The 15,074-nt window shown below is 41.9% G+C and overlaps 1 protein-coding gene across 3 annotated transcripts in view; it reads left to right on the top strand.

Moving 5' to 3' along the window:
* The window catches only part of ITGB4 (integrin subunit beta 4), a 148,442-nt gene that overhangs the window by 31,357 nt on the left and 102,011 nt on the right, over positions 1 to 15,074 (top strand). For all 3 annotated transcript variants that reach the window (XM_089654893.1, XM_089654894.1, XM_089654895.1), the window contains exon 2: positions 13,330 to 13,407. In XM_089654893.1, the coding sequence (XP_089511019.1) occupies positions 13,338 to 13,407 (70 nt within the window). In that variant the 5' untranslated portion in view covers positions 13,330 to 13,337. The remainder of the gene's footprint in view (positions 1 to 13,329; positions 13,408 to 15,074) is intronic.

A 15,074-nucleotide genomic window follows, 5' to 3' on the forward strand; every position in this document is an offset into this window, starting at 1 on the left:
TTTTTTTGAAGTTGTAATTTTTTTTGGCATAATTTTTTGGAAAATTAAAAAAAAAGTTTCACAACATTCTGTCACCAGTGGAGTACAGTGTCATCATATAACTGGTGTGGCGGTGATCAGGGACACTGACTGGTGACAGTACGAAAAAAAAGGAAAAGCCTTTCCCAAGTAGAGTAACAGCAGAGCTAAAAAAACTTCTGAACTTAATTCATTCAGATCTTTGAGGTCCAATTAAAAAATTGACTCCAGGAAAGAAGAGGTATTTTCTCACTTTTATAGATGATTACTCCAGGTATACTACACTGTCTGTTACACAACAAAAGTGAAGTACCAGAGAAACTTGAACAGTGTTTGGCTCAAGTAAGCAACAAATTTGGCAAAATGCCAAGCGTAATGCACACAGACCATGGCACAGAATATACAGGTGATAGCACAGAGGCCATTCTCAAAAAGCATGGCATAATATTTCAAAATACTGTACCATACAACCCAGAACAAAACAGGGTTGCAGAAAGAATGAACTGTACTGTGTGTGAGAGTGGAAGAACCATGTTACATAGTTAGTCTGGCTGAAAAAAGACAAAAGTCCATCCAGTTAAAAAAAAAAGTTATAATTATACACCCACAGTTGATCCAGAGGAAGACAAAAAAACCCAGCAAAGCACGATCCAATTTGCTCCTGCAGGGGAAAAAAATTCCTTCCTGATCCCCCGAGAAGCAATCGGATATTCCCTGGATCAACTTTACCCATAAATGTTAGTAACCAGTTATATTCTGTGTATCCAAGAAAGAATCCAGGACTTTTTTAAAGCAATCCACTTAGCTGGCCAGTACCAACTCTTGAGGGAGTCTATTCCACATTTTCACAGCTCTCACTGTGAAGAAACCTTTCCATGTTTGGAGATTTAAATTTATTTTCCTCCAGACGTAAAGAGTGCCCCCTTGTCCTCTGTGATGTTTAAGTCACATATGCCAACCACATACTGGGGGGGAGGCAATTATGATCTCATGCTATCTCCAAAATCGCCTACAAAGAAAATCAGCTGAGAAAACTCCATGTGAACTGTGGAATGGAAATTTGAACCATCTACAAATTTTTGTAAGCAAAGCTCATGTGCACATCCCAAAAGAAAAACATACAAAATGGGATGCTCGTACAAAGGAAGGTGCATTTGTGGGGTACAGTGAATCTCAAAGGGGATACAGAATTCTACACCAAGACACAAACAAGGTAACTTGTATAATTGTCGATGACACTTCAGTGTGTTCAATATTTTATGAATGAACACAAATGCTCCAAACTGAGGGAAATTTCACATCAGTGGATAAACAAGAAAGTGACAAATAAATAGAAATTAATGCAGAGAATCCAAATACTGTAAAAAAAAGAAACCAGGCCACAAGAGGCTTCAATCAGGAATACACCAGAAGCAATAAAGGCATCCCAGCCTACAATCTTATCTGAGGATAATAAAGGATGTATCAACATGGCACCAATGAGAAGATCAAAGCATACTGATGTCAGCATCATTACATGATCTGGTTGAACATAAAGTAATTGTGCTTATGTATTGTGAAACTAGTATGATGATTGCAGATGCTTTGACAACTGCTAACAAGAAACAGATTTATAGAACTGAGATCTAAAATTGGACTAATATAAGGAGTAGTTGTTGAGTGGGGGTGTTGGAATACAGTGTTCAAGTACTCTGTGCAACAACTACATCAGTATTCAGTAGAGCTATATTCTTCAACCAGTAAACGGCAGTGTTTCTAAGTTTGTAGCTGCATCTATGACATACTTTGTCTTTTTCTTTGTTGCAGTGAAGCAGAAAAGTGGACTGTGCACTGTTTTGTAGGGCTATATACAGAAATTCTAATAGCCACTAACATAAAACAATGGTAGGAATGCAGCCCACACCTTGGAAGTATGGAAGTGAATGAATTTTTTTTTTTTTATGATAGGATAACAAAGGTTTGAAGTCCCTGTCCTGGAGATGCAACAAGAAATGAAAGGAAATCCCCCCAAACTGTGGGGAATTTTCATTTTAGAAAGTTGTCCCCAAAACATTTGTCTCAGTTAAAGGATTTAATCTAACTTTTATAATACTCCAAAATATCGCTTACTTTTCTGTCTCTGACATTGTTCAAAGTACAAATACAGGGAAACATTTTCCCAGTGGGGACACAGCAATCGAGGTTATAACTTTTCTGCATTCTTCTACACTAAATTTTTAGCTTTACATACACTTTGTATTTCAATGGTTTTTATTAACTTTTGTAAACAATTTAAAAAGAAGGATTAGAACAAAAGACACGCCCACGCAGGGACTATCAATAGCACATAAAATAAAGAAACAGTGATATAACACCAACGAAAATTTCCAGCCAAAGGCAAAAATCTATCGCCTCACGTAATCAAGGAAAAAAAGAGTAAAGAAGGAAGATGAAAACAAACCAGAAGCTGAGATCCAGGAATCCCAATACCATACAGCGCCATAAACCCAGACTAGCCGGGGGGAGCGTGGGAAAAGCATATGTCAAGCACGGCTCCCATATTTTCAAAAACTTTCATTGGGAGTCATTATGGATACGCAACATTTGTTCATTGAGCATCAGAGTGGTCATACAGTCCCGCATCCCCTGAAGGACAATCGGGCTCTTCCATGCCTGGGCAATTGTTCTAGTGGCCGACAGAAACAGATAGGAAGCCAACTTCTGCTGTTGAGCCAACAGGCCTGGTATGGAACAATGAAGCAAAGCATACCGAGCCTCTCGGCATATGGAGAGATGGAACAAGGTGTAAAGAAGGCCAAAGACATGAGACCAAAAACGAAGCAGTCTCGGATATGACCACCATATATGCAACACATCTCCACGATGGCCGCAACCCCGAAAGCAGCAATCACTATAGGCAGTTTGCCTGGGCTATACGAGCTGGGACCCAATACCAACGAAACAGTACTTTGCATGCCGCCTCCAGCATGGCCGTATTAAATGAACATTTAGCTACAAATGACCAGGCCTTATTCCAGTGTCTACATACACTTTAAAATTATATTAAAATTTCAGGTTTTTTTAAGCATTTTCAGTGGCTGATTTCATCTCATCTTTATATTTTAATCCTTACCTATATTTCAGGTTAAGCTGGTGCAATGACTACTGCCTCAGGTTTACTGTTTCATGATGGCTCCTTTCTCTTTCAGCATCCTATGGAGTCATCCTTGCATGTAGGGACTCCCTAAAACTGTGTGCATCAATAGAAACACACAGCCCTGTAGTTTAGGATGGCAAGGCACACCCCTTCTACTCCCTCCTCTCACCGCCTCCTTTTTCCAAGCTAACAGAGAATGCACTGTCCACTGTTAACACGTTCCTATAAAGAGCCAGCAGCATTGCGCCCTCAGGCACTGCTTTATACTAGTCATCAATGGTGACCATCATTGGTGGTCAACTTACTTGATATAGAGGACCTCAAGTGAAGCTCCTGACACCAAAGGCTCCAAAGGACAGCACAGAATATTTGGTAAATGTAAAGCTATACAACTTTACAGAAATGCAGTAGGAGATGGTCAGAGATTTCTGATGAGAGATGGTTAGAGACCATACATGACCCTACATACTATAGGAGTTGTTGAAGGCTTGGGACATGTATGAAGAGACAGTCATAAACTAGAGACACATTGCAGTTATTGAAGCCCCTTTAAAATCAACGCTTTCATAATTGTGCCTCCGATAGCCTCCTTAAAAATTCCTTAAGATCTATTATAAAAACATAAGAAGAGAAAAAGAATGGACAGCATAGAAAAATACTGCAAAAAAAGAAAAGAAAGAAACACATTACACCTACCTGCCTTTGCTTACATTAAACAAGTAGAAAGGGTAACCAAGGGCAGCCAAATGATTTCATGTAGAATGCCAATTAACCCCTTAAAGTTTTTTTTTTCTTTATTTTACTTTGTGACAATTTGTATAATAGCATTTCTTTATTTTATAGTTTAATCTCAAATATCTAACTTTTAATTCACAAATGGGATGGGCATGTGAAAAGCATAAAAATCATGAGAAAACTGAGGAAAGAAAAATGTCTTTTCATATAACATGCAATCAAGCTGTGCAGTGGGTAAGAAAATCAAAGCAAGGTTCTCACTGGCTTTTGCAAGCAACACAGATTATATTTCCACCAACTTTTGTATCTGCTATTTTCTACAGATCATGTCAGCTATTCATCCTTGTAATGGAAACTTATGCAAAACTGCTAAATACAAAGCTGAAACACATACCGTTGGACTGTTCTACCTGCCTAAAAATATTAGTAACATGAATCCAAGTAAACAAAGACACAAAAACTTATCTAACCTACCACAAACACCTGAACAAATAGAATGTATTGTGCTAAATAACCTAAGAGACACAAAAGCATAGCAATACATTTGAATTGCTGCCGATGATTGGTGCCTGCAGTGTCCAACAGAATTGGATGCTGCAATTCTCATTGGCTCCCTTGAGCAGGTATGAGATGAATTAGCAATCTGAAAGAGAGGATTAAGATGTGCATCTGCCAATGGTGTCTACTCAAGTTTATATGCAAATATTTGCAAGCCACCAAATTCTTATTTATTGTATCCTCTTGTACCCTGTAGTTTTGAACGGCTGCAAATATACTGCCACTGAACTACCATTTTAGTTCCTAGACAGCATCACCTCTTGGGTCCCATCTACTTCCTGTGACTCATTGTCCTTAAACCTTATCAATTTTGAGTCAGTAAATTTGTCCAGCTAATTCTTCTTGCTTTCTGTTAATAAATACACTACTCAAAAAAATTAAAGGAACACTTTGAAAACACATCAGATCTCAATGGGGGGAAAATATCATGCTAGATATCTATACTGATATGGACTGGGTACTGTGTTAGGAACGTAAGGATGCCCCATCATTTGATGGAAATGAAAATTATTAACTTACAGAGGACTGAATTCAAAGACACCCCAAAAATCAAAGTGAAAAAATTATGCAGCAGGCTAGTCCATTCTGTTGAAATTTCATTGCAGCAACTCAGAATGGTAGTCAGTAATTTGTATGGCCCCTGCGTGCATGTATGTATGCTTGACAACGACGGGACATGCTCCTAATGAGAAGACAGATGGTGTCCTGGGGTATTTCCTCTCAGATCTGGACAAGGGCATCACTGAGCTCCTGGACAGTCGGAGGTGCAACCTGGTGGCTATACTCCTAATTAAAAAGTGTTCCTTTAATTTTTTTGAGCAGTGTACATTTAAGAGCTTGTTGGACTCAAAGGGTAGTCTACTTGAGGGTTGACTTTACCTTATCTACAAAGCCCCCATCCTATCTCCTTCCGCACACAAACTCTTAGGAACTGCCACTCATCTACCTACTGATTGGTGGCAGTCATCTAGGAGCTTCTGAAACGTAGAATTTGTGCCACTGCTTCACATACTACCTGCTATGTGGTCTACTAAAAGAATAGTACCATGCTGACGTGGCTGACTAATTTTGCCTAAGGAGCTCCATAATGGCCATCAGCTTAGAGACTGAAGACTTCTACTGTTAGAACATATTCCCACTGGCACAGGATGCAGAAACATATTCAAGATCCACACTACTAGAGGGTCATTCCAGACATGTTCTAAATGCTCTTAGAGCAGAGGAGCCACCGGAGGTAGCAAAACAAATCTGCTTAAAGTGTTACAATTAGCGCAATTTAAGGATATGATTAGTGTGGAGGTCAGCAACCTGTAGATCGCAATCTACTAGTAGATTACGGTCAGGTGACTGATAGATCGCAGTCTAGGCTTGCTGGCACCCGCCATCCCAGAGAATCAAACAGAGTGCAATCCAGAGGGACTACTAAAGTTAGAGCTGTAGTAGGGAGCAAGAGTTGCATAAGCCAATGCCTCCTCTGTAGCGCTGGCTCCTGCCCATGCGGAGTGATACCAACTGCACTCCACCTCTTATCCCAGCCACCGGTCTCCAGAGTGGTGCAGCAGGAAAGAAGAGATCTTCTGGTCAGTTTGAGGCAACACACTGGGCATAATAGTATAGGGCTGCTTTCACACTGATGTGCTGCGGTTTACCCACACCGCAGGGTGCAGTGCAGTGTACCTGCAGCTTACCTGCAGGTTTGCTGCACTTAGTCATAGACTTCTATTATATCCTGCAGGTTTGGTGCACTTTCTGAAAGTTCAACATAACTCCTGGTGCGTTTTCAGAAAGTTCACCACACCTGCATGATATAATAGATGTCTATAAACGGCACTTCAGAAATAGAGGTCCACCAATCTACTGTTTTGTTTTTTTTTGTTTTGTGTTTTTATACAATATGGCAGTAGTTTTTTTTTTCTGTTAAAGTGAACCTATATCTTCTGCCCCAATCTGCTCTCTGAGCCATTGCAACCCATATGTAAATTTTGGCTTCTTGAGAAAATCAGATCTTGCTCAGGGCTAATCATTCTGTCTGCCATGATCATGTGACATCACTTGAGCCTTCTGATTGGCCATTGTAGCCCCGTCATTGTATTGTGGGAGGCAAAGGGAGTGCTAAGTGTTCTCCCATATCCTGAAGTGCCAGATATTTTTTGTGCTTCTGGTGGCAGGCCAGAACATTGGATTAAAGGGAATGTAATAAAACATGCTGACCATGACTGGTATAATCTGTTACTTTGCCTACTCTTAGCAAAGTTCAGGTACACTTAAAGTAAAACAATAGGAAAACCTTTTTTATCACTTTAGATAGTTTAAGGGAGGGTTATAATCCCTGTCAGTTTAATTTTTGACATATCTCATATTGGGGAGATTTACCTTCACTTCCTGTCCCATAGCCCAAACAGGAAGTGAGGGAAAATCCTTGCAAATTAAGGGAATTTCCTGGGGACCCCCAGGTCACCAGAACTAGTGTTCCCATTGGAAAATGTCCCCTCTATTACTTTGCTGGAGACAATCCAAAATTTTGGGTTTTCTTTTACTTTCACTTTTAATGGTAAATAGGACAAATAGAGAGGGATGAATCTCCTTAACAGGAGCACAGACAGCAGTAAATATTGACAGGTGTTCTAATCCATCTCCACTGCATCCCAAACTATGTTATAGACTGCATATGTACCTCATATAAAAAGAAAAAAAGGAACTTAATGGGACTTTACTGGTCACGGACAAACTCGTATTAATAGATTTACATATTTATTTGAGATACATTTTACAATGACATTTAAAAACAATACATGGCTTACCAGCCCAAATAGTAACGGCATTGTCTTCTATTGCATTGTAACCTCCAAAGGTTGACGCTTTTTCGCTTATTAGCTTCCATCCAAAACTAAAAAAAAAAAGTTTTGCCTTTTAGTTCTACTTTAATTCTCCTCAGAAACCACTGAGGCAAATAATTCTCTTTTGTATGTCATAACTTCCTTTTCTCAAGCTCCAACACCAATTATCCATAAATTGGATTAGATAGACTAGATGCATGTGATTTTATTAGATTTCTTCCTTTAAATGGTTTAACCAGTACAAAAAAAACCTCATTTGAAAAATCTGAAATTAATTCAGGAAATATACCTTCCTTTATTCCAACTGACACAAACAATGGGGTTATTCACAAAGATAATAGGGGCCCCAGCCAGCACTGAACTCATGCAGCCAATGAGTCATTGTGTTAGCAGCTGGAAATCTCATCTTTATGTAAAGACTCTGACACACTTATTGTCATATTTTTTTTTTCTGAAAGTTTGTTGATAATTCTAGGTAACATGGCAGAGACTTGTAAAATTGTATCTCACGCCAATAAATTTTAATATAATTTTGGAGAGAATGGAGTAGAACTCTTTTACTGCTCAGTGAATTTACCCTCATTTCCTGTCCTTTGACAATGGTTTCACCAGACAGGAAGTAAGGAAAAATCTGCAACAGGGACATGGACATAAAGAAAAACCTAGATAGACAGGGGAAAGAGCACAATCTAAGTGTAATATAAAAAGTATTTATTGGAGTGAAAGACAATTGGCAAATTACATAAACAGTTAAAAGTTGTGTATAGATGAGCGAGTTCTTTTAACTGTGTAATTTGCCAATTGTTTTTCACTGCAATAAATATATTTTATTTATTTATTAGGGCAGCATAGTGGCTAAATGGTTAGCACTTCTGCATGACAGTACTAGGGTCGTTGGTTCGAATCCCAACCATGGCCCTACCTGCGTGGAGTTTGCATGGTCTCCCTGTGCCTGCATGGGTTTTCTCCAGGTACTCCAGTTTCCTCCCACACTCCAAAGACATGCTGGTAAGTTAATTGGCTCCTGTCTAAATTGGCCCTAGTATGTCTGTGTATGGAGAGCTGGATCTCTGTTAATTGGGTATATGTGTATGTATGTTTGTATAAAATCAAGCACCTAGGCATGCAGACTGTTTCTACAAACATTTGTGAAAGAATGGGTCGCTCTCAGGAGAGTGAATTCAAGCGTGGTACCGTGATAGGTTGCCACCTGTGTAATAAGTCCATCCATGAAATTTACTTGCTACTAAATATTCCACAGTCAACTGTTAGTGGTATTATAACAAAGTGGAAGCAACTGGGAACAACAGCAACTCAACCACGAAGTGGCAGGCCACATAAAATGACAGAGCAGGGTCAGCGCATGCTGAAGTGCACAGAACTCGCCAACTGTCTACAGAGTCAATAGCTTAAGATCTCCAAACTTCATGTGGCCTTCAGATTAGCACAACAGTGCATAGAGAGCTTCATGGAATGGGTTTCCATGGCCGAGAAGCTGCATCCAAACCTTACATCACCAAGTGCAATGCAAAGTGTCGGATGCAGTGGTGTAAAGCACACCGCCACTGGACTCCAGGGCAGTGGAGACATGTTCTCTGGAAGGACGAATCACGTTTCTCTGTCTGGCAATCTGATGGATGTGCCTGGGTTTGGCGGTTGCCAAGAGAACGGTACTTGAGTGACTGCATTGTGCCAAGTGTAAAATTTGGTGGAGGAGGAGTTATGGTGTGGGGTTGTTTTTCAGGGGTTGGGCTTGGCCCCTTTGTTCCAGTGAAGGGAACTCTTAAGGCGTCAGCATACCAAGACATTTTGGACAATTTCTTGCCCCAAACTTTGTGGGAATAGTTTGGGGATGGCCCCTTCCTCTTCCAACATGACTGCGCACCAGTGCACAAAGCAAGGTCCATAAAGACATGGATGATCGAGTTTGGAGTGGAGGAACTTGACTGTCCTGCACAGAGTCCTGACTTCAACCTGATAGAACACCTTTGAGATGAATTAGAGCGGAGACTACAAGCCAGGCCTACTAGTCTGACATCAGAGCCTGACCTCCCAAATGTGCTTCTGGAAGAATGGTCAAACATTCCCATAGACACCCTCCTAAACCTTGTGGACAGCTTTCCCAGAAGAGTTGAAGCTGTTATAGCTGCAAAGGGTGGGCCAACTCAATATTGAACCCTACAGACTAAGACTGGGAAGTTCATATTAAAGTTCATATGCGTGGAAAGGCAGGCGTCCCAATACTTTTGGCAATTTAGTGTATATAACCTTTATAACCACTTCAGTGTGAAGCACACCACTCCCAACAGTTTCCTGCTCCATTATAATGACACAGGGAAATTTGTTAATTCCCTAGAATGTGCTTATAATCAAAGAGTTTGTTTTCTCTAAAGCTGGTGAGAGATGTTAGATGGTTCTTGAACAATCACAAGAAATAAACTGTATGTAATGGTGTCATTTAAACTGCCATTTACAAATGTTTTCATCCACAAGTCACACAACTTTCACCCATTATTCACACACTTTCCAAATGGAATACAATTTTAAAAATATGTGAATCTGGTGAAAATTGTGTGAATCTTGGGTGAAAACCATTACAAATAGACCTCTTAATGTATACTGTATATGAAACCATGTAGGGGGTAGGGAAAGGTCAATAGCCCTGTTGGGGTTTTTTTTGGCTGTCTGTGTCCCACTGAGGAGCTATCCTTTAAATTCCTTTCCCAGAGATACAACGGGAAGTGAAAGGAATTATTTCCAAAGTAAGGGGGAACTCTCTCATAGACAATAGTAACATTTTGGATTTCAAATTACATCCTCTTGTTGAATAACTTGACAATGATTACAAGGACAAACAATGAGAGTGAATTTCCCCAATGGGGGGACACACACAGCAATACAAACCTGGCAGGGGTTCTAATCCCTCCCTACTCTATCCAATCCAAAACTGAAAAATGGTTTGTTTTTTATGTCGTTTTAGGACAGGTGTACTAAATGTGCACCTGGAAACAATATTTGGAGCATGATAAGAGAGTGACATGCAAATCATACTGCAGTATAAAGTGGGTGTGGTCTTCTTGCACATACAACTATCAAAAAGGGAAAGAACTATTCATACTGATCATAGTGTGTTATATGTGTTATACAGAACAGTTTTCACTGACAACCCAGATCATGAAAGTTGTCATTATCAGCTGCTTTCTGGAAAACATAAATACGGCATTAGCAAAAATCCAACATATTACAATCTGACCCAACTCTTTGCGTATTAGAATGTGCATTTTACACATTACCTCAATGCATGCATCTGACAGCCCCTGCCACCCAACACCCCTGACAATGCACCCACCGCCGCCACCCACCACCCCTGAGAATGCACACCCCGCCACCACCCACCACCCTGAGAATGCACCTCCCAACACCACTGACAATGCACCACCCAACACCCCTGAGAATACACCCCACCACCACCACCCAACACCCCTGACAATGCAGCCCCCGCCACCCAACACCCCTGACAATGCAGCCCTGCCACCCAACACCCCTGACAATGCAGCCCCCGCCACCCAACACCCCTGACAATGCAGCCCTGCCACCCAACACCCCTGACAATGCACCCCCTGCCACCAAACACACCTGACAATGCACCCCCCTGCCACCCAACACCCATGACAATGCAGACCCCGCCACCCAACACCCCTAACAATGCAGACCCCAACACCCCTAACAATGCAGACCCCGCCACCCAACACCCCTAACAATGCAGACCCCGCCACCCAACACCCCTAACAATGCAGACCCCACCACCCAACACCCCTGACAATGCACCCTCTGCCACCAAACACACCTGACAATGCACCACCCAACACCATGACTATGCAGACCCCGCCACCCAACACCCCTGATAATGCAGACCCCGCCACCCAACACCCCTAACAATGCAGACCCCGCCACCCAACACCCCTGACAATGCAGACCCGCCACCAAACAACCCTTAAAAATATACCCCCCCCTGTCACCCAACACCCCTGACAATACACCCCACCATCCAACACCCCAGACTATGCACCCCCTGCCACCCAACACCCCTAACTATGCACCTCCTGCCACCCAACACCTCTGATAATATAGCTCCTGCCACCCAACACCCCTGACAATGCACCCTCTGCCACCCAACACCCCTGACAATGCAGCCACTGCCACCCAACACCCCTGACAATGCACCCTCTGCCACCCAACACCCCTGACAATGCAGCCACCGCCACCCAACACCCCTGACAATGCACCCCCTGCCACCCAACACCCCTGACAATGCAGCCCCTGCCACCCAACACCCCTGACAATGCAGACCCCGCCACCCAACACCCCTGACAATGCAGACCCACCACCAAACAACCCTTAAAAATATACCCCCCCGTCACCCAACACCCCTGACAATACACCCCCCCCCCCCACCATCCAACACCCCTGACTATGCACCCCCTGCCACCCAACACCCCTAACTATGCACCTCGTGCCACCCAACACCTCTGATAATATAGCTCCTGCCACCCAACACCCCTGACAATGCACCCTCTGCCACCCAACACCCCTGACAATGCAGCCACTGCCACCCAACACCCCTGACAATGCACCCTCTGCCACCCAACACCCCTGACAATGCACCCTCTGCCACCCAACACCCCTGACAATGCAGCCACCGCCACCCAACACCCCTGACAATGCAGCCACCGCCACCCAACACCCCTGACAATGCAGCCACCGCCGCCCAACACCCCTGACAAAGCAGCCCCTGCCACCCAACACCTCTGACAATGCACCCCCCTGCCAGTCAACACCTCTGACAATGCACCCCCTGCCACCCAACACCCCTGACAGTGCACCCCCCTGACATCCAACACCCTGACAATGTTCCCCTAGCTACCCAACACCCCTGACATGCTCCCCTGTGTCACCCAACACCACTGACAATGTACCTGCTGCCACTCAACACCTCTGACAGTGCACCCCCTGCCTCTAAGTGTACATTAGAAAGTCAGACAGAGCCCAACCCATTTACCAGCAGAAAGATGTCCAGTATCATCTAGTCCTTTCCTTCCCAGTTGTACTGTCCCTAGCCCATCCCTTTAATTTTTTTTATTTCAGTTTTCTCAATCATGGGGACTCGGCATCACGTGTAGGCATTAACAAGGCTAGCCTTGTAACCTCCACTCCTGCAGACTAACATTCACTCATCAAGGCATTTTAATATTTCCGTAACTCCTCCTAACAGCCAGCCCACTACTTGTGTCAGAGTTGAGGGCTCTTGAGAGGAGTACCGAGACATGGTGCTATAATGTTTTCAAGAAGCTCTGTAGAATACCATGCTGGCCCCTCTAACCACCCATTACTGCCTGCATTGCATAGAGAAGTACAGTGACACAGTGATGATATCACTGGGCCTAATATAAGGTATTTAATGAAAGCAAAAGTTTTTTTGAGCATGTTAATAAGGGGGGAAAGGAGGAACCAGGGAAGGCAAAATATAAGCAGATCAATCTATAGAACTTCCCCCCTAGATTGTAAGCTCCCAGGATCAGGGCCCTACTTTCCCTCTTGTATTGAACTGTATTGTTACTGTATTGTCTCCCGTTATATTGTAAAGCGCTGAGCAAACTGTTGGTGCTATATAAATCCTGTATAATAATAATAACTTGTACATACAGTACGTATCATCACCAATCACCAATTGTGAGGAAGTGTCAAATTAACCATGAAACACATCAAGTTTTGGGCTTGGATCTACACACCATTATTAAACTTGTGTTGGCACAAGCAATTCTGCGATGTTTTCACTGTATATTCTAGGAGTTGTACAATCAACTAATCAGAAATTCTTGGATTTTAAGATGTACTGCATATGTGTCCTATAAGGTATTCTATAACTTTGAGGTACATTTAAATTCCCCCACATATGTTTGGATAAGAGCTCTTTATACCTAGACTCCAGCTTTATTTCAGTGTAAATGGAAGCACATATTCATTTCAGGCTGTGTTTTCTTGTAGGTGGGGAGATGTCTGCCCCTCACATTCTGGGGGCTCTGCTGCTGCTTCTGACTATATCTGTTACCAACTGCAACAAAGGTAAGTGATTTACCTACATCAACCACTTGCCCTCCAGAGGATTTACCAACCCCCCCTTCCTGACCAGACCATTTTTTGCAATACTGCGCTGTGTTACTTTAAATGACAATTGCGCGGTCATACAACGCTGCACCCAAATTAAATTTATGTCCTTTTTTTCACACAAATTGAGCTTTTTTTCGGTGGTATTTGATCTCCTGTGCGTTTTTTTTTTTTTCGCTATTAACAAAAAAAGACAATTTTGAAAAAAAAACCTATTTTTGATATTTTTAAAACCTATGCAGTAAAAAATAAAAATAAAATAAAATTTTGTCATAAAGTTAGGCCAAAATGTATTCTGTCTTTGCTAAAAAAAAAAAATAATCCCAATACGTGTAAATGAATTGGTTTACGTGAAAGTTATAGCGTATAGAGACGGGAATTTTTATTTTTTTATTTATTTCTTTTTATACTAGTAATGGCGGTGATCATGATTGGGGGTATCCTCCTGCGCTTTATATAGATGGAGTCCCTATATTAAAAGCTGCTGTCACTCGACTTAAACCAATAAGTGATCAAATAATGTATCTATAAATCACAAGTTACACCTGCATGGACTTGTTTGTTTTTTTATGTTTACACGGATGATTTATTTGTGTGATTCACGGCTATCAGCTTAATAACTGGATTTATGAATTATTTTGGATACACAAGATATATTTATCACTTATTAATTTGTTTGTCACCTATTATATATATTTTTTTGGAATTTATTAGCTTGTTATCACAGCACTATGAGTTATTAATGGCACTATGGTATATATATAATTTATAGAGCTTCACTAATTTATAGATACAATGGTGGTGATCAGCTACTTATAGCGGGACTGCGGCGGGCATTCTGACACTGGGGGGGAGGAACTGACTAACTGCCACTGACATAACCAGTAACACTAACACAGTGATCAGTGCGAATAAAAAGCACTGACACTGTACTAATGACACTGGGCAGGAAGGGGTTAACATCTGGGACAATCAATGGGTTAACTGTGTGCTGTGTGTTGTTGTACTATGTGTGCTGTGTGTGTTTTACTATGTAAACATGCTACTTTGTATTGCTCTGCTGTGCAGAGCAATACAAAGCAGCATGCTGGTGCTGAGAGGGGAGAGATCTGTGTTGTTTACATACAGACCTCTCCCCTGTCAGTGTTCCTCGGTGATCGCTGGGTGCCAGCGGGGAATCTTCAGCCAGGACCCGGTGATCGACAGCTGTAGCTGCTGATGGTAGTAAGCATCCCTTACCCGGAAAAGCGAATTCACGTATATATACAGTTGTGGCCAAAATTATTCAACCCCCAATGCTGTAAAGGGGTTTAGGGACTATAGTGTACATTTGGAATTGTATTCAGAATCAAATCCTACAAGGACGTTGTAACTACCCAAATGCAACTAAAATGACATCAATTGTTTATGTAATACAGTAGTAAATGGTTCTTATGTGGTTTCTTCATTGCCACAATTATTCAACCCCTTAAAGACTACCACTCTGAAGAACAGAGGTTCATACAGGTGCTTTCCATCAGGTATTGAAAACACCTGTGGATGTCACCGAGCAGCAATCAAGCATAATAAGCACCAATTAGGCAGCTTTAAAATGACTGTGATACTCAGCTCCTTCTAGACATTTA

Source organism: Staurois parvus, unplaced genomic scaffold (genome assembly GCF_062004578.1).
Source record: "Staurois parvus isolate SC_StPar_1 unplaced genomic scaffold, SC_StPar_1.0 ptg000813l, whole genome shotgun sequence".
Lineage (NCBI taxonomy): Eukaryota > Metazoa > Chordata > Amphibia > Anura > Ranidae > Staurois > Staurois parvus.